The sequence below is a fragment of the Pestalotiopsis fici genome (assembly GCF_000516985.1).
Source record: "Pestalotiopsis fici W106-1 unplaced genomic scaffold PFICI_Scf_2, whole genome shotgun sequence".
Classification (NCBI taxonomy): Eukaryota; Fungi; Ascomycota; class Sordariomycetes; order Amphisphaeriales; family Sporocadaceae; genus Pestalotiopsis; species Pestalotiopsis fici.
The window spans coordinates 2,836,508-2,857,740 of record NW_006917092.1 but is presented as its reverse complement, the minus strand read 5'-3'; the positions used below and the strand labels follow the sequence as shown (position 1 = coordinate 2,857,740).

Genomic DNA, 21,233 nt, shown 5'->3' with positions numbered 1-21,233 from the left:
GTTCTCGATCTGCCTGCTATTCAGCTCAGCTCCAGCCATGATTGATGTATTTTCACGAATGACACCTTTGCCCGGAGGGGCCCAACATGCAAATCGTCAAAATGGTGAGCCTTTTTCTTTCAGACTCGCGATAGCACGGTGCAACAAGACACTAGTCCCAGCGAATGGTGCAGTGGTATTTTCCTTTACTGAGACACAAGCTGAGATAATGACGCAAGTCTTCACCAGCCTCTCCCGCCAACCTAAAGTGGCCAAAAACACCCTCTGAACAGCTCATGGAAAGATGAACATGTAATGTCATAACTCATGCAAATCAAAGAATCAATGCCTCCCTCGACTATGGAGGAAGTTGGTGAAGAAAATCGGAATGGAGCGACCACCAATGCCTCCTTTCAGTTCTCCTGGAACGATGACCAGGCTTTACAAGCCATGGATGTGCTAGAAGCGATCCCCGGCATCAAGACGATATGCGTGACTGGTGGCGCCGGATTCATGTGAGCGATTGAGAAGTCCGCGAAGCTATATCAAATCAGCTAACTTGCTATGGTCACTCATCACAGTGGTTCTTGGGTTTTCAGAAGCCTGACTCTGACATATCCAATGTACCATTTCATATGTTACGACAATTTCGAGTCAGTAGCATTCGATCCAGCATAAATACGAAGTGTGTTAATAATCAATCAGATATTCATCGTCCTTGAACAATCTTCACGCCTTGGACGGCGTCTCAAACTGGTCACTGGTCAGAGGTGACGTCTCGGACGAGATTGCCGTCACCAAGTGCTTCTTCAAGCACAAGATCGACGCAGTAATGCACTTTGCAGCCCAGTCCCACGTGGACTTGAGTTTTGACGCGCCGCATGCCTTTTGCAAGACCAATCTGACAGGAACAGTCGTCTTGCTCGAGGCCGCGCGAAAGTTTGGTGTCAAGCGCTTCATCCACGTGTCGACGGACGAGGTTTATGGAGAGGTGTCTCCCGGCCAGCCAGACCACAAGGAGAGCGACGTCTTGTGCCCGACGAATCCGTACAGCGGCAGCAAAGCCGCTGCTGAGATGATGGTCTGCGCCTATGCCAAATCCTTTGGGCTCCCTACCATTATTGTCCGCAGCAACAATGTGTACGGTCCAAACCAGTTTCCGGAAAAGATCATTCCCAAATTTACAATTCTTCTCCACCGAAAGCAAAAGGTACCTCTATACGGGAGTGGAGAGTACACGCGACGTTACATTTACGCCGGGGATGTCGCCAATGCTTTCAACTTCATATTCCATCGTGGTGAGATTGGAGAGACGTACAATATTGGCACAGTCGATCGAGTGTCCAACATTGAGGTGATTGGGAAAATCCTGGCGGCCTCCCAAAAAGTCGCCGGCATTAACCACTCTGCGTCTTTGAACATCGAGAAATGGATTCAGTCCACGCCAAACCGACCTTTTATGGATCGCCACTATGCTGTGGATTTTACCAAGCTCACAGACCTTGGATGGTCACAAAAGGTAGCGCTAGATGATGGGTTTCGCAGGACAGTATCATGGTATGAGAGATACGGCGAGCAGTGGTGGGGTGACATTTCGTCTCACCTAGGATCTGGCGTCTTCAAGACAGAGCCAAGTATCCAGTCTAGTTAGTTCTCCTCGGGGCATCTGGATGTTTTGGTGAGTTGGTATCTATGATATAATATCTGGAAACCGTTGTCTGGTCTTCAAATGATGTAATCACATGGGCATCCTTTTTGGTACCTTTTATACGTTTCTACAATGGATTTCAGTGAGCATTCCCAGGATTTGATTTTTACTAAAAATCCATCACCAATAGTTTATTGTTCATCTATGCACATTGCTTTTCTATGCTAACTTGCAGCTTGGAGTCTTCCCCCTACATGTTGCGTTTTGTTATACTCTCCAGTGGCCCTTGGCAAGTGTCCCATGAGTTTACCATGTAATTGACTATTCAAGTCTACCGGTGCCGTTAAAAGTCGGCATCAGGTCTTCTAGAAAATACCACCGAGTTTGAGCTTTCCAACCCTTCTTTTGCCAGTCATTGGCAAGCTTGGGAAGGTATTCCAAGACATCGTACAGCGTGGCATCATGCGCTGCAATGACAAAGATGTTCGGATCCGCATCAAATCCCTGGATAGCACGGAGAGTCTCACGAGTGACCTCAATATCGTGAGATAACGTCTCGCCTGTGGCTTTCTGCGAAATGGTATGAAAAGGCACCTGGGAGCATCCGCCATGTGGATGCTGCAGGGCCTTGACGTAACGTTCTGGAACCTCGATGCCGCTAGTGTTGGGATGGATTGACTTGAATACCGCAGTATCACAACATTTTCCTCCTTGGAAAGAGACAGACTCGGGTAGAGCTGCGCCCGGATGGGGACGTAGCTCAGATCCGTGGTGGAATGAGTCACCAGCCAAGAGGATAAAAGTGTCAGAAGTGGTGCGGGCAAGAGCATTCATGTGCCCTATCGCATGGCCAGGTGCATCGAGTAGATAAAAGCTGCCGTCACCAAAGTAATCCACCGCTCCCAAGCCGCCAATTTTGAGATTAGAACTACTGAAATCGACCTCGCGCACTTGTCGTCCCTGAAACTCGCGCTCTAGAACTGGTGACTCAGCAATGGTGGGCCAGCCTGGGAAGAAGGCTTGTTTGATTCCAGGACCGACAAGCAAGTCGCAAGAAGATGGAAACAATGATGGACGTCCAACGTGATCTGGATGCGCATGACTGAATGGGGGAAAAAAGTTAAAACGGGACATGGGGATATTGTTGACAGTAGATCAAATACCTCCAAATAAGGGCTTCAATGCTTTCCAGATCGAGTCCTCCTTGACTAAGAACGTCTGATGTGTTTTTGGCAACCGTCAAGTTGGAACTAAGTTGTGCAAGCTGCGCCGCCACAGCAGGTGGGAAGTCGTTCACCAGATCCTTCGGAGTACCCAAATCAAAGACGACTCTCCGCTCCGTGCCCTTTTCATCAGTGTGAGTAATGACAAAGGCATAAGCAACGGCTCGAAAAGTTTCGAAACCATCGATTGGGGGACCCATGAAATGGGCAGTGGGCGCATAACCGCCAAATGTGGTGTCTACGATGGATACCTGAACTGTAGCCGTGGACGGCGGGATTTGCACTTTGGACATTATGGCGAAAGTGGCTTCAATGGCTTAGAGGGGACGTAGAGTTGATACCAAAATGAAGGTGAGATGGCTTTATTCAATGTACGTTTTGCTTTAATATATATATATATTTCAAAAGGCTATGATGAAACCACATAATGGCAAGTCATCTCGGTTTTCGGCTCAACACTCGCGTTTATTTTCAGTATTATTTGTAAGCGATCGCTTCATAATCCATTACCCAAGTGATATTGTCAGTAGACTAACTTTATATTGAATATCGGTACATATAAATCCGGGCTATTGAATATTGGTCCGGGTCTTGCCTCGCCAACCAACTTCCCCTTGTCTTTCAAGTCACGGTATCCCTTCTAGATGCTTCCGCCGTCTCGTTATCATTGGCGCCTAGAACTTGATTTATTCAACTCTTCAATTTCATATTATAGATATGGTTGCCTTTCTTTTACGGTAGTGCCGCTGGCGAGGGCCAACAAGTATGCTGAAGCTGCCTTGACAATGCGCCAGACGGGATGTTTCGAGATTGTTATAACATACCCATAGGTACGAACTTAGTGCATTTGATTTCACAACACTAGTGTGGCAAGCTGTGAGTGGGTTTGGTCGAATAAGGAGGTTCCGTTGTGTTGTTGGCTTGAAAAGCGAGAGTGAAAGTAGAAACGAAATGGTTGCCAGAAGTGGGTGTCAGCCAGTACTTCTTGGAAATCGTGGTGGGGCCAAGGGAGTCAAGAGTCTCCATCAATATAGTGCTGATTCGGGTTCTTGGCAGTCGCCCAGTTCTTTTATACATATCCGCCGATCCAGTGCACGATGGTGCTCACGGGACAAAAATGTGTGGGTCTTTGTATAATGCTGAGTCTTATAATCCCGGATCGTGCACCAAGCGACTTGAGTTCTCTTTCCAACTCGTTATTCTCTCTGCCATCATTCTGTTCAATCTTCCAATCTCACCTCGCCCCTATCTTAATCATGTTCCCAACCAACGCGCCGGTGTTCTGATTTTGGAACTCCGGAAAGGCACAAAGGACCCTCATGGCAAAGGGCCAGTCACGTTTGTGATACGAGAGAAGTGAGTTCAACAATCATTGCCCAATGTATATGCAGAGCAAGCAGCATACGACCATGATACGAAGGTCGCCAAAGTGCCGGAACTTTTCCAAAAATTGGCGGATGAAGGATTTTATGAAGATATATACATTCGTTTAACAGAAGACGAGACATATGGGTTCTCGCGCTCTTGATATTTTTAAAAAGTCGCGATGTGTGATAATAAATATCGGTATCCCTCTGAGTGTTCCATTTATGTTGACATCCTTAATTCCATTAATTCGGCTGTCAAATGTTCTTAATTCCGAGAAAAATATGCTGGGTTGGGCATCAAAGAGGCCGCTTGTGCTTCAATGTATCTAACTGGCTCGGTACTATATGAACAATATTGGTGGGAAGATTTGTAAGCTTTACTCTGCCATTGCCCTTTACGTCGCGTCAAAATTGAACGCGAGCGTACTTCCAGTGCCCTATGCCCGGGTCTTTGATTGCCCCGAGAAACGAGCCACTATAAACCCTGATTGTCTTGCATTAAGTGGTAAGCTGGATCATGTACTACCACTTGCTCGCATTGATATCTACTCCTTTCATTTTCGATAACTTAAATACTCGAGATTAGCAACAACAAATCCAGTGACCAAGCGGAGAACGAATAGCTCTGGTCGCAAATATGACTGTATAATTTGAAATTGGTAGAGATCTGTCTCCTGTGAGTATCAAAATCTTTTATCCCATCGCTACCTGTGTAGATATCTAGGTTAGTTTGCTTACGCCGCAGGTAAGTATGTAGGCTTGGAAGGGCACAATATTACTCATTCAACTAGATTTGACTTCTTACTGCAATTCTTTCTCCAACGATAGTATCTAATTGGGCAACATTATATTTCTTTTTTTAAGATGTTTGTCATCCTTTTGTGCTATGTTAAGTATTATATTTGCAATGTTGTGGTAAGCGATGTAATCTGGTCATGAGGCTGTGCGAGCTTTTATTTGACCAGTCTCACTGCCAAGCTGAATTGACCCCTCTTTCCGTCTGAACTTGGTGAAAAAGTCTGTTTATCTTTCCTGTCAGCAATCTCGACCACCTTTAGTTCTCTGATTTATCCTCAAATCCCATACAGACTACTGACTACTGGTCAAGGTTTACCTCATCATGACCGACATCTTGGGAGCTATTTCCGCCAGCTTGGACCTGGCCATCTTCATTACCAAACAGGTTGGGAAATACAAGGATGCGCCGGAGACTGTGCGCCTCATCAGCGACGATGTGTTGCGGCTGAGCCGTATTCTCGAGCACTTGAGGGACAACCTACAGCCGCATCCAGTGTCGGCCGTTCGATTGGCGCCTGCAGGTCTGGAGCACGGAATGGAGAGCGTGAAGCGGTGCGAACGGGTACTTGGCAAGATAAAGGCTACTCTAAAGAGCATATTTAGGACAGGAGACTGGAATCTCCCCCGCGATGAAGTGAAGCAAATTCACCTCAATACACTCACCAGGATCAGCTTTGTAGTTCGCGATTCAGATATCAACAAACTAAGGGCTGAACTGAAGGAGTGCAAGTGGGATATTATGCTCAGCAATTCGGTGAACCAGCTTTACCTCGCACAGCAATATCCAGAGTGAGTCCCCGATTGCCTGTGCCTTATTTCTCAAGAATCAAATTATATGTGGGCAATAGTGCTAAAAGCAGACACCAGGCTGTATGCACGGGACTCTGAAAAGCTCGACTATCTCCAAGAGTTATGCGAGTATATAGTCACACAGAAATTGGTCAACCAAAGCTCTAACAAGGTCCCTGTCACGCCTCCATCAATGCCACCAGGCGGTATGGACGACATCTTCACGCCGAATGCCGTGCATGTTCCGGGCGGTGATAAGGGATTCGGATCAAACTTGCCACCAAGGCCGCCTTCCAGTCGTCCTTTGCAGACTCTAGAGATACGAAAAGTCCACAAAAGCCAGATAGCGGAGGCTGTTCTCATAAGTGAACGCATACGCTGGCTTCATGATCCGGTATGATGTCAATTCGATTCATCATTTTCTTTTCTCGCTCCAACGACTGACACAGCCATGATAGTTTGACGAGGGATTCATCAACATACATGAGCCGTTGGGCGAAGAACGTATGCGCCACCTTATACGATTGAGTCGTGACCTTTTGACACCAACCAGCTCTTCGGTGCGCTACGAAGTCATCACCGAGCGGAGGGACTCGCAGAGACGGAAGGAGGAATACGAGAGAAAAGAGGACGAATACATGCTCAAAGAAGAGAAGCTGAGGATAGAGGAAGAATTGAGAAGGAGTGACAGGATGCCCTATGCGGAGAGTGCCAGCAGGGGTGGCTCCAGCGAAGCACATGCCATACCCAGCAACAATCTCGTCGCAGACCTCATCAGTCAATGGATCATCCCGGCAGACCCAGATGACAGGCAGGCCTCCAAGTGCGACAGGTACTTTGAAAAGGGAGAGCGCATGTTTTACTGCCCAGTTTGTGCATACGATGAAGATACGGTGTTTTGTTCAGACTGCTTCATTGCAGCTGATCATGAACGCCACGGTGTCGAGGCACGCAGGTCGAATGGACGCGGTTACTGTGATTGTGGACATGCGAATTCTGTCAAGCGACGAATGGTTTGCACGATACATGGGGTCAATGAACCCAAAAATGAGACCCAATACAGGTAGTTGGATGAGTGACTGCTATTGAGAGACAAATTCGCACGACCGAGTTTGCCAAATAATCACAATCTTATCATACACGGAAGCCATTCGGCGCAGTCTGCTTCATGGTGCCAATCTGGAGCGTTCGCTCGTTATTTGACCGGCCATTCACGACATCTGGATACAACAGAGACAATTCGGTGGCTCCAAAAAGGATATTGTCCACAGCCTCTACTCCAAGCATGAATGAGCTTGGCCGAATTAATACCATTCTTTGTAACTTCTGCAGGGAAATGTGAGACTCACTGGTCCTGATTGCTGACCTCATACTTCCAACTACCGAATCGGCCACGAGAGTAGATATTGAGGTCTCGCAACGCTGGTAGCACCTCGTTGAGCACGGAATCGCGCTCAAGATTTGGCGTAGGATGGCCATGATGACAGCGTTTATGGAATAGCGAGACAATCTCGTCCTCTGCTCCGAGTAAACCCGTGTTGAGAAGCCCTTGTATACAGTCTTCTAGCAGACTCGGACTTGCCGGTTTCTCTACCGACTCGGAAACCTCTAGGAGTAGAGACCAATATGGCCCCGCGCGCGGTGTCGGATCCGGCAACCTCGAATTATCCGCAAGACGTATAGTAGGGAGTTTTGTGCTGGGCGTCGGGACGTTTCCTGGAGCATAATTTGAAAAGACGGTGGCGCGGTAGAAGGGACAATTGTCTTCAGAAAAGTAAAACCAGCAAGTCGACCCAATAGCGTCAGGACGTGTACCACGGATTCCCACCAGAACGACATTGGTTGAGGAATAGGCAAGCCTCCTGCAGGTGGAATACCTGTCTGCGTGTTTCATTTTTGAAACCAGGATGTCAAGCGGCATAGTCGTGATAAGATGCCCATATTGAACAACCTCGCCATCTTCAAAAGTGACAAATTTCTGGTCTTCGTCAACTGAAGAGATCGTCTTGTTGTAATGCAAGCGATCTTGCGGAAGAGTGCTTGCTACGGCTTCCCAGATGTGGCCCGTCCCGCCCGCGCTGGGGAAGCGAAATGTCGCATTAGGTCCCCAGTTGCCTTGTACCACACCTTTGAGCACATTGGTCGCCGCCTTTTTCGCGTCCGGCGCCGGCACCCGCTCTCCCAGCCAGGCGCACTGCATCTTGGTAGGCCTCGTTGCCCAGACCTTCCACGTGTACGGGCGCATGAAGCAGTCGGCAATGCCCTCGCCCAAGTTGAGCAGCATCCATTCGTCAAACGTCTTGGGCTTTGGCGCCGTCTTGGCCTGCGCCGCTGCATCAATGAGACCGCCGAGACATGTGACTTGGTCATCTACCGACAGGGCGGACAGATTGTTTTGGAAAGGATATGGGACCCAGCGATCCTTGAAGCGGATGTACGAGATGCGCTGGTGCCGGCACCAGTCTTGCTCCCGGGGCAATGCTTCATCCAGACACTCGTCAAAGAATTTATAGTGGCTGAAGACCACATGTCCGCCATAGTCAACGAGCTGCCCGCAATGATTAGTTTTGCACAACAATAGGCCATACATAAGACCGTGTACAACGCACAAACCCCTCTTTGGTGATGCAAGTCGACGACAAGCCCCCGGCGTTTGAAGTCTTCTCGTAAAGCGCCCAGCTGCCTTGGTTCTGGGGTTTTCCCCGTCTCCATCAGCGTCATGTCCAAGATTTTGCGTGATACGAGATGTCTCACTAGCTGATTCAACCGCTTCGCTGCGCCCAAGCCGGTCGGGCCTCCGCCAATTACAACGACGTCGTAGCTAAATGGAGGTGTCAATGTCTGAGCGTCTCATATAATAGAGTTCAAGCCTACCGCGGGATCTGAGGATTCATCTTTGTGTCGTTTGTGTTATAGTCGACGGTCGTGTGCGCAAAGGAGCAACTTGGAATGCTCGGAGTCGCGGTGGACGTCCATGGGGACATCTGCTTATTTGTATTCGTGTCAATTCCACGTCACAAGCCTCTCTGACAAAGTGAAACAGGATATCCAAAAGAGTCTGACCTGCCAAGTATGTCAAAACTTAATCTGTGTTGCGTCCATCCAACTTGAACTCGTCTAACCTAGGTCAAAGAGCTTACCACTTGTGTGGGCTTTTCTTTTTTGTGCAGATACTGGTACTGATTAATAGTTCCATCACTCTGTATGTCATTATGAGGATACCATGAAATTCTTCATTTTTATTGTTTGGTAAGATAGCATCAAATGGTTCGTTCGAAACTTTGAAATCGCTGGTTCGAGAATTCGCAAAAGTTTTCACGAAAAAAAAAAAAAAAAAAAAAAAAAACTGGCGCTCCCACGCACAAGCGATCTAATATTTTCACTTTGGAAGAATGGACTTCGTACACGGAACACTGGACTCTAACCGTTTCATCTATCCCTTGTACATTGAGCACACGTATGCTGCTGCACAATGCAAGAATATGTGTGCGCGAGAATGTAGTTTGTCTCGACAAGTCTCCTTTTCTTATATGTTATCTGCTTCATCGGCACGAGTCTCCAATTACAATGACTGAAGAATCAGAAAGCAATTGGAGTTTGACGTGCCATAAAGTCATTCATCAGGAAACTTGCTTTTTTTCTCTTTACTTTGGCGTGTATCAAGTGCTAAATAGTCGATAGATCAACAAATACGAGTAGACTTTTATTGCTTCTTGAAAAGTATCACAATAAAATATGATAAACACGTGACCTCATTTCAAATTGCTCATTCCGTACTGGGTGTGGAAAGCCTTGTTTAGGCTGGTGACTGTACGTGCTGATTAGTGTTCTTGGATGCAGATCGATCTTACAGAGTTAGGTGCGGACCTGCATTAGGGATGGGAGGAAGGTCGGCAACTGTTGGCAATGCTAGCATCTTTGGTGCTGACGCTTTTCCTGGAATCCTCTGGCTATATTGTGTAGAAGTTTGTATAAGAGTGCCCAGGTGCTTTTTGGATGTACTGATTCTTATTGTTCCAACCTGGCAGTAGTATCATATATGATTGCTGATACTTGTGCTGCAATTCTAGCGTTAGTTAGTGACTAGAACTAACATGTGAATGCATCATTGATGGTTAGCTGCAGGGCATGCCACAGATAGGTAACGTACCATACACTTACAGTACCGGGCTCTAACTTTGAAGCTTGCTGAATGGCCCCGCCCCCGCCTAAATGGCCCGTACATTGGGGTACTGAGCAGTAATAAGTACTGCACCAGTCTGTTTGTTCATTTACAAGCCTGAGAACCTTGAAGGTCCCTGGATGCCAGTGCTAAAAACAACAGGCCGATACAAATGTTGAGGGCGCTCAAGTCTTGACGGGGGCAATAAAAAGGCCCCCGATACTAAAGAAACAACTGCTCCAACGGCAATCTGTATTCTTGCATCGTTGGCACCAGACGGTTGCACATTGCCCCTTACAAACTTGGCGCTCCCATCAAGAGACCTCAGCTCTCTGCGCGTTTGACTGAGTCCAATCGCAAACGACGTCTGGTTCAAGTAGCGACGAACCCGCCTTATAAGACAACAGCATCTCCCTCCGCACAGCCTTTTGTATAAAACCCAGAATCATTACCTCTAGCATATGGACAAGTGCAATTTCAATATTTCCCCCAAAACTTTTACCAACAACGGAAGGCTTCCATCATCTCCCTGGGCCTTATCTTGACGCGGCGTCTCCACGCGTTCCAAGTCCAAACCCCCCCTCCCCCCGCTATCATAGGTACCTAGGCAGGCATGCATCCGTAGCTCCGGTTACCTGTCACAACTGTAAACGAGAAAAACCGTTTGCGAAACATCCCAATTTTGCTTTCGACCTCCCTCTTTCGTTATCCCTCACTCCTTGTACTTTTTCCCTCTTCGTCTGTACTTGAAAGAAAAAAAGGAATTGCAGATTCACCGACCAAGCAAACTGTCACCTTCTGGCCGCCAGCGGACTCAAGTATACTACAACACATAGGCGGGACCACTTCTTGATGGCAATATCAGTGCTCGACTGATGGTCCCTTCAAGATGGAGGTCTACTTGGCCGGGCTTCCGGCTGATCTCAGCGAGTACCAACTGAAGAAGTCCCTGGGAGAAATGATTGGTGCTCTCAAAATCCAGGATTGGACATGCCAGAAAGCGCCGAGAAAGAAGTTTGGCACCCTCTCATTTCTGCGCTCGTTTGATGGCGAAGTCTTTCTACGGCAACATGGCGAACTTCCTACTTCGCTGTTGGATCGCCAAGGCCGACCGAGGATGAAAGCCCGGCTTGTCATCATGGGCAATTATGTTTATTGTCGAAGGTCCTTTCGCGATGTGGATCAGTTCAGTGAGTTTCTCTTTTTGAAGTCGTGCAAAGAAAGCTATATTGTTTTCTGCTCGTGAAGCGCGTTGCTAACTTTGGGTCTCCCAGTGATTCGCAGTCTGCAGAAGGATGCCAATGAACGCCGCGATATTGAAGCGTAAGTAGACTGTGCCCACAGATTCTTCTTCAGGTCTCGCAACATGCTGACGTTGACTAGTATGCCAGAGGCCCAAAAGCATCCAGATGAGATCTTTGCTGTGTCTGCCCTGATATGCGGCTACTTCGATTACAACTCCCGCCAAGAACTGGTCTTTGCGCCAGAGGTGATATGGAGATGTCCTTCTGGCATTGGAAAATTCTCCAAGGACGAGCTTCTAATTTCCTATCAGCTGACCACGAATTGCAATTCCAAAATCAGGATTGAGATACCATACCGAATCATCGAGTCCATACTGCCTTCCACTACCCCTACGACCCTGACCCTGACACTTCTCGAGCCTCCTCGATTCTTTGAGGTCACCAAGCCGGATCTAGCAGACACTTTCGCTGCTATGCAGATGAATCAAGGAATCAATACTTTGAAACCAACGAGACGTCGGCTTACTGAGTTGCCAGATGGTTTGGAGGACCACAATTTATCAAAGCATGGTATGTTGCTTGGTCAGTGCCTAATTTACCAGCTGCTCGTTTCTCCTCACGAGTTTCGACAAAAGCTACAAAGCCTTCGTCGGAGCGAGATTCTTCCAATCTATCCGTCAATGTACAATTTTCCTCAAGATTTGGCCAAGAATCCAAGTTTCAACGAGGGAATGAGACTACTTCATCGGACCATTCAGCGATACGTCACCGCAGTAAAGTTCGAGATCCTTTTCCAGATACAGGCTCTTGTTGAAAATGGATACATTCTCCCCTGGACAGGTTCAAAACTATTGGAGAAGATCTACAAGCATTCGTCAGATGCGCGTACTGAAAAGGACCGGGTGAGTCGCTTCTTTGAATGCCCGATAAACACTACTGAAGACTTGGTAATATTGACAAAACAGCGCTATGCAATCTCTGGGCTTGCTATCAAGAATCTGTTCACCCAAATACCATTTCCTGCACCAGACACCGATCCACTGTGGTTTAATGCCGACGAGCTTTTCAAGCAACTCGAGAACAACGAATCAGAGATGCGTCTAGGACTCACCAAGGAGTTAATCTCGGTCAGTCGCCATAAACTTTCCAAGATGTATCATTGCTGTTGGCATTCTCTGACTCTGAGTAGGAAAAAGCCAGGAACAATCTTACCATGGTGTACAAGGCTCGCGTGACACCAACCCACATCAGCTGTAAGGACTTTTCAAATCCCATTTTGCCAATGCGATCTCTTCTGCCATATTGTCTTCGTCCTTAACACATTGATTCCTCGAGCCTGGAAAACATTACGGGGACTAGTAGATGTGATGAAACGAGAACACCATGGACATCAACATAAATGATTGCATTCTCGGGCCGTCATGCTAACGCCTTCCCTGTAGTGCATGGCCCAGAGCCAGAGGCCAAGAACCGCATTCTAAGAAAGTTTGAGGAAAATGTTGACCATTTCGTCCGCTTCCAATTCTCTGACGAGGATGGCCAAGACATACACTTTAACAGCAAATTCTCGAACGAAGCCATATACGAACGATTCTTGCAGGTTCTAAACAAGGGCACCCAAATTGGAGGTAGAAAGTATGATTTTCTGGGATTTTCTCATTCTTCGCTACGAAGTCAGTCGGCCTGGTTCATGGCCCCGTTCTTTCAGTACGGCAAGCTCCAGACTTACTTCAACGTCATCAACGACCTAGGCCAATTCTCAGATATCTACTCGCCGGCCCGATGTGCCGCAAGGATCGGACAAGCATTTTCAGAGACCCCTTTTGCCATTTCCTTGAAAGAACACGGCATTTTAGACTATGTCATCCCCGATATCCGGTCGGACAATGGTCAGGGAAAGCGTGTCTTTACAGACGGAGTTGGCTGGGCCTCTGCAAAAGTGGTTGATGCGATACTGGCAGCTCTGCCGCAGCGGAAAGAAGCAACCTGTTTCCAGATACGCTGGGGCGGTGCCAAAGGCATGCTGGCTCTTGACACGAGACAAGCTGGAAGCGCATTCGCTGTTCGTAAGTACTTTGACGAATTTATGCTATGGTATTCAATGATTTGCTAAACACTTTCCGGGCAGGTCCATCCATGGTGAAATTTGAGAGCAAGGATATTGGAAATCTGGAGATTTGCGACATGGCCAACAAGCCAATCCCGTTGGTGCTCAACCGCCAAATGATCAAGATCCTTGAGGACATGGCCGTTCCCAACGACTGGTTCTTCATGCAGCAGGACAAGGAGTTGGAGCGACTTCGGAAGATCACTGCAACCGCCTTCAATGTTGCTGCCTTCCTGAGGAAAAAGAAGATTGCAGACCAGCTCGGCCTGCCTCGTCTGATCCGGCGATTGGACCTACTCGGTATCGACTACAAGAAGGACCGATTTCTCTGCTCTGTAGTCGAAGCCGTAATCTTGCGAGAACTACGGCTGCTCAAGCACAAAGCCCGGATTCCCGTTGAACAGGGAGCGACACTATTTGGTATCGTTGATGAAACGGGATTCCTCAAAGAAGGGGAGATCTACGTCTCGTTTGACAAGACTGATCTCATCAAGACCGACTATCTTACTCTGGACAGTTGCGAGATGATCGTTACAAGGTAAGACTACTACTTGATATGATGAGCTTGAATAGGTGACTAACGATTCCCCAGATCGCCTGCTCTGCATCCGGGAGATATTCAACTAGCCACCAACAAGGTGCCACCGCCCGGTCATTCCCTAGAGCACCTGAGAAATTGCATTGTGTTTTCACACAAAGGCAAGCGTGATCTCCCATCTCAGCTCAGCGGAGGTGACCTGGATGGGGATATCTACAACGTCATCTGGGATCAATTTGCTGTGAGCAACTGCAAACGGGTTTTTGCGCCCGCAGATTATCCCCTCACCCAACCCCGCGAACTCACTAGACAAGTGAAACGTGAGGATATGACTGAGTTCTTTGTCGAGTTCATGAAGACGAACAACCTCGGAGTCATTGCTACCAGGCACATGATTCTTGCTGATCAGCGTCCGGCAGGCACGGTAGATGAAGGTAGGGATATAATTCTAGTCTCATGAATTTGTGTTGTTTCTAACAGGTTATCAGATTGTGTCAAGCTTGCTCAGCTGCATTCCACGAGTGTAGACTATTCCAAGACTGGTGTACCCGTTTCCATGGATACCCTCCGAGCGATAAAATTCAATCGCTTTCGACCCGACTTCATGGCCCCGGCACCACCTACGCACCTCCAGAACAGGACCGAGATTGTCTTTGATGCGCCGACCAGACCAGCGGCCGATGAATACAATGACGAAGAAGAGGATACCGGCCCTGGCTTCCGGTACTACTTGTCCGACAAGATCCTGGGACGATTATACCGGGCCATCAACGAGCAGAAAATTTGGAAGGAGAGTGTACGCATCGACCGTAAGCAGGGCGATGGAGTCGAAGTCTGGAACAGATTTCAGTCGTATGTGATGGAACAGTGCGAGGACAAACTTGGGGGCGTTACCTGGGCTTCCTTCATGGGCGAAGCATGGGATATCCGACACGCGTAAGTCAATGATCTCTTTTCCTCTTTGTTAGAAATTGTCTAGCATGCTGACTCTTATTTCAAGCTACGAAGATGCAATTGCTGGAGCTTGTGTGGATTTCAGCGACCATGCTACAGTGAGCATTACCGAATTGGAAGTGTTCACCGGTAATGTAAGTTGTAGAGTTTCTTATTTTTTCCCCCTTGTTACAAGTCCTGCGGAGCAATATCCTGCAGGTTTCGTTACCTCTAACTCTGACTTCTCTACCTTTGATGCACCATTTCGCTCCATGTCCTGCAATTTTCTATAGACTCGTAAAAACATGGCGGTGACTAATATACTCTCACTTGCCAGATCTTCAACAAGTCCGGTGTGCAAACCCGACGACAGCGAGACCGATCACTGCAGATCAAGGACGAATTCGACCGCATCGCCGCGTGGATCGAAAGCTTGATCCGCAAACAACCGATTGCCGACTTGGCCGCACAAGAGCAGCAGCAGGAGGAGAATGACGGTAACCAGGACGAAGTTGATGGTGCTAGTGACATCAATAGCAGCGGCGAGAGCACCTGGACGACTACTGACCCCGAGTCTACTGCACTCGAGCTCAGCATTGCCTGTCTGCACGTCGGCTGCGTCAAGGAAAAGGGTCGACGCAACCCCGGCATGCCTCGGGGCCGAGCGTCCAAGGAGGACGGAAAGTCGAGTTTCAAGATTGTGGCTGCGTGCTGTGTCCTCAAGGAGTTGAATATCGCTACTCGACGGGCCGATACTCGATCGGCTGCTCTCGCCCAGGGAGGCGGGTTTGTCGGCGTCTCTGGAAGACCTTAAAGGAGCAATCAGTGAAGAAAAAGGCAGCTTGTTGAGCGTACAAAGGGTTTCGGGTGCTCACCAGATGGACATCATTTTGCATCTTTGCCTAAGGAGATTTAATTTGAAAAGGAGGATATACTCCCAAGCTGTGGCTGTTTTTGGTCCTTTGCCCATGACCGGCTAATCTGGTGAAGCACTCGAGCCCTTTGAGAAAATTGTGTGGTGCAACGGCATCGATTTGTGTAGATATTGAACCTACTAGGCTTTGGGGCATATGACAATGACAAATTCGTGCAACATACCACGATAAAGTTCAATCTTTTACGCGACTTCCTGTTCGGTTTCCATGACAATGTGCTGGTGATTAGCGACAGTGCAGCCCATTTGCTGTTTTCTTCTTTCTCTTGATAATGGTATTCTATTGTTACTAGCTATGGTCGCCACCCTCGAGGGCTGTTGGTACCTGAGCCACCTAAAGCTCAGCAATCTTGAGAGGGCCATTCATTATATCTATGCTACAACCTTGCACATGATGAACCACGGCATTTCTCATACCCATGGCTCAATGCGTATCTGGGGTCTAGGTGTTTCGTTTCTTTTTAGCGTCAAAATATTCCGCGTCATTTCCATTCACTCATGCTTTCCTGGGGAACTCCTTTCAACCTCATCAATAAAGCCAGTCCAAGGCGATCTCGTCATCAGCGGGAGATTATCTGTATTCGTTTCCCAAAGCGCATTCCGAGGTTTTGCTAGCCTGACCATCATTGTGATAGAAATGAGACTCTTGTCCGAAAGGAAAATAAATAGGATGACTGTCCGTGATCTCCAAATACCACTGGAAGAGAATTCTGGTTTGTCTCAAGCTTCAGCGAGCCCATGTCCTGTTCTAGTTCAGAGACCTCCTGGCTGAAGATGCGTTTTTGCTTCCTGGCCCTCTTCCTCTTGTGATTCTGGGCTCTTGTGGGTGTCTTCTCGGGCTGTTCAATCTTATCTGCTACAAGCTTCGTCGTCTCCCATTCGCAGGCCAACACGGCAAATTTGACGCTCTTCGGATCCTGGTGCTTGCCACGAGGCTTCTTTTCGCACATCTCGACGTAGTTTTCCTGCACCCACTCTAGCATATTAAATACGTGGCTGTGCACCTTGCACTCGTTGCAGTTATTGCGATCGACTTCATAGTAGACACGGCCTGTGCCGCTTTGGAAACGCTCGCCACGCTTTTCGTTATTGTCGCTGGCAGCGAACTCGGCCATCAACCTAGCTCTGTCGCTGGGCCCAAGCCAGCGGGAATCTTCCTCTACATCAATCCCTGGAGGCTGACGCACGATGAGATGGTCCAGAAGGTAGAAGGTCTCGAGCCGGGGAAAGAGGGTGGCAAACTGGTAAAGGTGACGCCTCGGGACCTGTTCCTTACGGGGACTGGGGAGCCACTGATGATAACGACCGCATATGCGGCAAAAGTGGTACTTCTTATCCCAGTCAGGATGGTAACGTACAGCAAGGCGTCTGACGTTGTTTAGTTGGGACGTGTCTAAGCTCTGAGCCCAAGAACCCAGACCTCGGGTTGAGAAGATGTCTGGGTAGTCAATGCAGACAATGTCGGATGAGTTTGCGAAGCTGATGAGACGGCCATTGTCGAGCGTCAAGTTGTCTGGCCGGGAGATGATTCGATTGACCTCATACGCGCCCTCGTTACAGGAAAGGGAGATTTGGGTGAGTGTCTTTGTCTTCTGTATATGGTAGGACAAATCTGCGGCGGGCAGTGGGAAGATTGGCTTCAAAGTTGCCGTGAATGTCTTGGGGATCTTGGGTCTAGTCTTGCTCAAGTCTTGTCTTCGTGGATTCTGGGAGCCAGAAGGCCCAGTACTTCCGTCGTCGGACGTTGTATCTTCCTCCGAAGATGAGCTATCATCAAGCGGTAGTATTAGGGGGAAGTTGCGCTCAAACTTTAGGAAGTGGATTCCAGGCGAGTAGATGAGCTGCTCCCATATCTTGTGGCGGATATCATAGGGTAAGTCTTTGAAACGAACAAATCTCTCAAGGCCAGGAGGCAAGCTAAAGTGAATACGTTGTACGGGTGCGTCGGTGGACATTCCGTCTTGTAGGGAGGTGAGGGGCGGTTGACCTACCACCCCGGATTTTCTCGTTACTGTTGAAATAATGCGCCTGATACTCCAGCTGTGGTTATCTTGTCGTCGTTGATGTTTTCATTTCAACAGGTCCTATTCCCGGCCAGCTATAAAGCTTTCGGGGGTCCTAGTTGTGGACCAGAAGCTTGAGGTTTTGAATAATGGCCGAGTGGTGCCTGATTCGGAGTGCGGCAGCAGCAGGCTCGGGGGGCGAGGCCTGGTTGCCCGAAAACAGGTCCGTGGATAGTTGTCAGCGGAAGGAATCCGGACGGCAAAGGGGTTACTCCGAAACGTAAAGTGGAAAATTCAGTGAGAGAGGGAAATTGAAATTGCGGTTGGCAAGTGAGAGGAAATGGTGGAGAGGAGAGACAAAGGAATGGTGAGAAGAGAAGAGAAGTTGACAAGACAAGATGATGCCCAAAGATGGACGGACGAATGAGTGGATTGAATGTGCGTGGCCGTTGATTTCTTGAGAAGTCAAAAAGGCAGCAAGGGCGAGCGAGTCACCAGCGTCGTTGTCGGGTTTAGGTTCTGTTTGCCTGCCCGCAGAGAAGCTGCCCAAGGTACGAACCAGTCAGTTGTTGTAATTCTGCATCTATTTTTATGCAGGTGGGCGAGTTAAGGTATCGAAGAAGCGGCTAGAGTGGGAACATGGACTAAAATCAAAGCAGGCAGGCAATTACCTGGTTTTGGGTGGATGGGAAGTATGGACCAATTACTTTCCAGCTGGGGTGTTTGAGCCTGCCCAGGAGTAGTAGTAGTTGTTGTTGTTGGTCCTTGACTTTGTGTGGTGGAATGGCATTTGATGGGAATTGAGTTGTGTATGTTCTGTTCAGTGCAGCTGCAAATTGTCTCTCTCACCCCACCAACTAATCAGAGGAAGGCAGAAAATCGAGCAAGAGAACTTGAAAAGTCCCTGACGATCAAATTGCATATGCAAGAATTGACTTTTGCGCCAAAATCCCACCCGACACGGCTTGCAGAAAGCCGCTGGCGATGTGGAAGCCGGCAAGGGAAACTTGACAGCACTTACTTGGACACTTGAAGCAAACCAAACCCCTCTTCTATCCGCTACATTGCAAAGTGGCAGGTGCAGCATCCCGCTTTGATTTTTTCAAAGAGGAGGGGAAAAAAGGGGGAGATGCGAAGGACATCCCATTGTAGTTGCAGTTTTCCAAATCAGGCATTTGTTGGAAAAGAAAAATAAAACTGCATCCCTTGAATAACGTCGGGCATCCGATGAGGTTGTTTCTTGAGGTTTTTTTTTTGTAATTGACGGGTCACTGCCCCTCCTCGGCTCGTGGGCGTCGTACGATCGCAAGACGGGACAAGACGCCATTTCGTCCCTTCCAATGTCTATTATAACCGATTCTTGGTGAATAGTGCTCTGGGACTTGATATGTGCAAGATGGTCAAAATCATGGCCATGAACACTGAAGCGATTGATAACAGTCAACATGACTAACCCGGATCATAAGCTGTAACTAAATAAGGTCGTCGCATGCATACATCCATATGCACAAAGCATGTGCCTGAGGTCCGGAGCTAAGATGAGTGCGTTGGCGAAATAATGCTACCTCGAGCATAATTAGTTTGACCGTTGGAGCACAGTTCATTCCTGGATTAAAGAGAACAAAGTGTCAAGATCGTGAAGATACCGATTAAAAAACATGGTTAATCACTTGGGGATTTCCTGCTATTGTCGTCACCATGGTATCGTGCCCGAGTCTAATCCCGTAACCTTGGGTACACATCTCGCGGGTGAGTACCGAGATTTCTGCCCCCAAGAGCTCCAATTTCCCAAAGTCGTCCGGAGCCGTTACGGCCAATGTGGACCCCAAATCGCCGGATCCTCCTCCGCTGTGCACTGTAATTTACTGCTTCGCTCAAGGTTGTATGGATTAGTCATTTAGCCATGGCAGCCAAATGATAATAACACTCCGAACCATAACCATACTCAACAGTATGAGCTGCAACTGCATGAGTCCGGAATCGCTCTTCATAGTGGCCGATGCAAGATGTCATTACCAAGAAGGATCAGCGACTAAGGTGCAGCGGATGTTCTCGACTGCCTCTCTCAGCTGCGTGGAATCACAGCTACCAGCTATTCCGCCCTTGGCCAATTCTCGTTGCAGCAATTCCAGATGACAAGGCTGGTACAAGAGTGCCTGCCGGATTGGTACTCTCTGCGGTCTGTCTTCAGGTAGAATCCCCAACAATCTTTCGGTGCGGTCAAAGTAGTGAGAGACCATAGACGTAAACACGAGGCCCTGAAGCCGACCATCCAAGGCAGAGAAAGTTCCAAGTTGAAAGAGCTTTCCAAGGGTTTGGTTCTCCCTGATTCGCTTGATGTGCCGGTCGACGCGCCCAAAAAAGTCGTGGAAGATATTGACAAGCTGTACATAGCAGCTAATGATGGCCAGTATCAACGGAGTTTCGAGCTCTTGTATTGGTGCGCATCGCTCGGCATCCACGAGCAGCGTTGGGAAAATGGTCGCGTCACTTTCTGCGTTGTATGGCGATGGCTGGCTCGGAGATAATTTCTCAAGGATGACAAGAATGCTATAGAACTTCTCGATAGCATTCAGAGAGGCCTCTACAGGTGTGAGCGCGGTCACATTTATATGCTCAGGGTCCAGACAGATATAAGGAGTCAACGAGGTATCATCAGACTTGGACAAGACCGCTGCCGACTGCGCGTGTAACTCGACGTTCAGGTCTGACAGCTCTTTGAGACACTGGTTCATGCTTGTTGTCGGGTATGTTTGAGCGCCTGTGCCGAGCCTCGATCCGGAAGAAAGATTTTCGGCTAGAAATTGGAAGCCAATACTGTCAAAAGAGGCGTGATCGATGTGATTTCTAACATCCATCAAGGCAAGTGAACCTGTCCCACTGTTGATGTGGAGCGATTGATCCATGAGTTCGAGCGCATCGGAATGGTTGCCCACAATCACAGGCGAGGACGCTGCCTCTGGCGTCTGGTCTGGAAAAGCCATGGCATCGCTTCGGGGTGTGATTTGAGAGAGCTCTGACACGGCCAGTGGCTTTGCATCTGCCATTGATTTCTTCGGACGGCCAGGTCGCCGGGTCTCGCTCATCACGCATGGCTTCCTTAGGCGGGTGCATCGCTCACAGTCAGCCGCATCCTCTGCACGCAAGCACTTCAGACGTTGTCGACGGCACGGATCACAAGCTGTCCGGTGGAGACCATTCCTGCTGCGATGACGAGATGACTCCATCCCGAGGCATATATGATGATTCTTGAATGCCAGAAGACTGAGAGCTGATGGCTGAACAGTTGACCGTTCTCATGATGCGTGTGCTTCGGGGTGTTTATTAGCCGCTGGCCTGCCAAAGTCTCCGGATCAGAACATTGATGGTGCCACGGCCGCTTAGCTGAGCGGCACAGATGAATTTTCAGCCATTGTGATTGCGGACTGCATGCAACTCAATAAAGAACCAATGGATCGTATACAATAAAGGATTGATCTAGTAAACTCCAAAATAACCCGAGTTTGTT

General features: G+C 48.4%; 7 protein-coding genes across 7 annotated transcripts; 3 read left to right on the top strand and 4 right to left on the bottom strand.

Annotated features, from left to right (window-relative positions):
- Positions 1-324: 324 nt before the first annotated feature.
- Positions 325-1,630, top strand: PFICI_03055 (uncharacterized protein; the record flags this gene model as incomplete). The annotated part of the gene is made up of 3 exons (XM_007831636.1): positions 325-494; positions 561-632; positions 685-1,630. The coding sequence occupies 3 exons, from the start codon at positions 325-327 to the stop codon at positions 1,628-1,630; spliced, it is 1,188 nt and encodes a 395-aa protein (XP_007829827.1).
- Positions 1,631-1,948: 318 nt separating this feature from the next.
- PFICI_03054 (uncharacterized protein) lies at positions 1,949-3,143 on the bottom strand (the record flags this gene model as incomplete). Its single annotated transcript, XM_007831635.1, has 2 exons — positions 1,949-2,729; positions 2,791-3,143. The coding sequence occupies 2 exons, from the start codon at positions 3,141-3,143 to the stop codon at positions 1,949-1,951; spliced, it is 1,134 nt and encodes a 377-aa protein (XP_007829826.1).
- A 2,194-nt stretch (positions 3,144-5,337) lies between these two features.
- On the top strand, positions 5,338-6,871 carry PFICI_03053 (uncharacterized protein; the record flags this gene model as incomplete). Its single annotated transcript, XM_007831634.1, has 3 exons — positions 5,338-5,804; positions 5,883-6,198; positions 6,263-6,871. 3 exons carry the CDS (start codon positions 5,338-5,340, stop codon positions 6,869-6,871), a joined length of 1,392 nt encoding a protein of 463 aa, XP_007829825.1.
- Positions 6,872-6,938: 67 nt separating this feature from the next.
- On the bottom strand, positions 6,939-8,698 carry PFICI_03052 (uncharacterized protein; the record flags this gene model as incomplete). The annotated part of the gene is made up of 4 exons (XM_007831633.1): positions 6,939-7,098; positions 7,154-8,352; positions 8,418-8,625; positions 8,679-8,698. 4 exons carry the CDS (start codon positions 8,696-8,698, stop codon positions 6,939-6,941), a joined length of 1,587 nt encoding a protein of 528 aa, XP_007829824.1.
- Positions 8,699-10,855: 2,157 nt separating this feature from the next.
- PFICI_03051 (uncharacterized protein) lies at positions 10,856-15,602 on the top strand (the record flags this gene model as incomplete). The annotated part of the gene is made up of 11 exons (XM_007831632.1): positions 10,856-11,156; positions 11,241-11,289; positions 11,350-12,112; positions 12,176-12,337; positions 12,400-12,463; positions 12,653-13,276; positions 13,339-13,855; positions 13,910-14,289; positions 14,344-14,791; positions 14,856-14,943; positions 15,126-15,602. 11 exons carry the CDS (start codon positions 10,856-10,858, stop codon positions 15,600-15,602), a joined length of 3,873 nt encoding a protein of 1,290 aa, XP_007829823.1.
- A 743-nt stretch (positions 15,603-16,345) lies between these two features.
- PFICI_03050 (uncharacterized protein) lies at positions 16,346-17,677 on the bottom strand (the record flags this gene model as incomplete). The annotated part of the gene is made up of 1 exon (XM_007831631.1): positions 16,346-17,677. One exon carries the CDS (start codon positions 17,675-17,677, stop codon positions 16,346-16,348), a length of 1,332 nt encoding a protein of 443 aa, XP_007829822.1.
- Positions 17,678-19,737: 2,060 nt separating this feature from the next.
- PFICI_03049 (uncharacterized protein) lies at positions 19,738-20,772 on the bottom strand (the record flags this gene model as incomplete). The annotated part of the gene is made up of 1 exon (XM_007831630.1): positions 19,738-20,772. One exon carries the CDS (start codon positions 20,770-20,772, stop codon positions 19,738-19,740), a length of 1,035 nt encoding a protein of 344 aa, XP_007829821.1.
- Between the last annotated feature and the right edge of the window lie 461 nt (positions 20,773-21,233).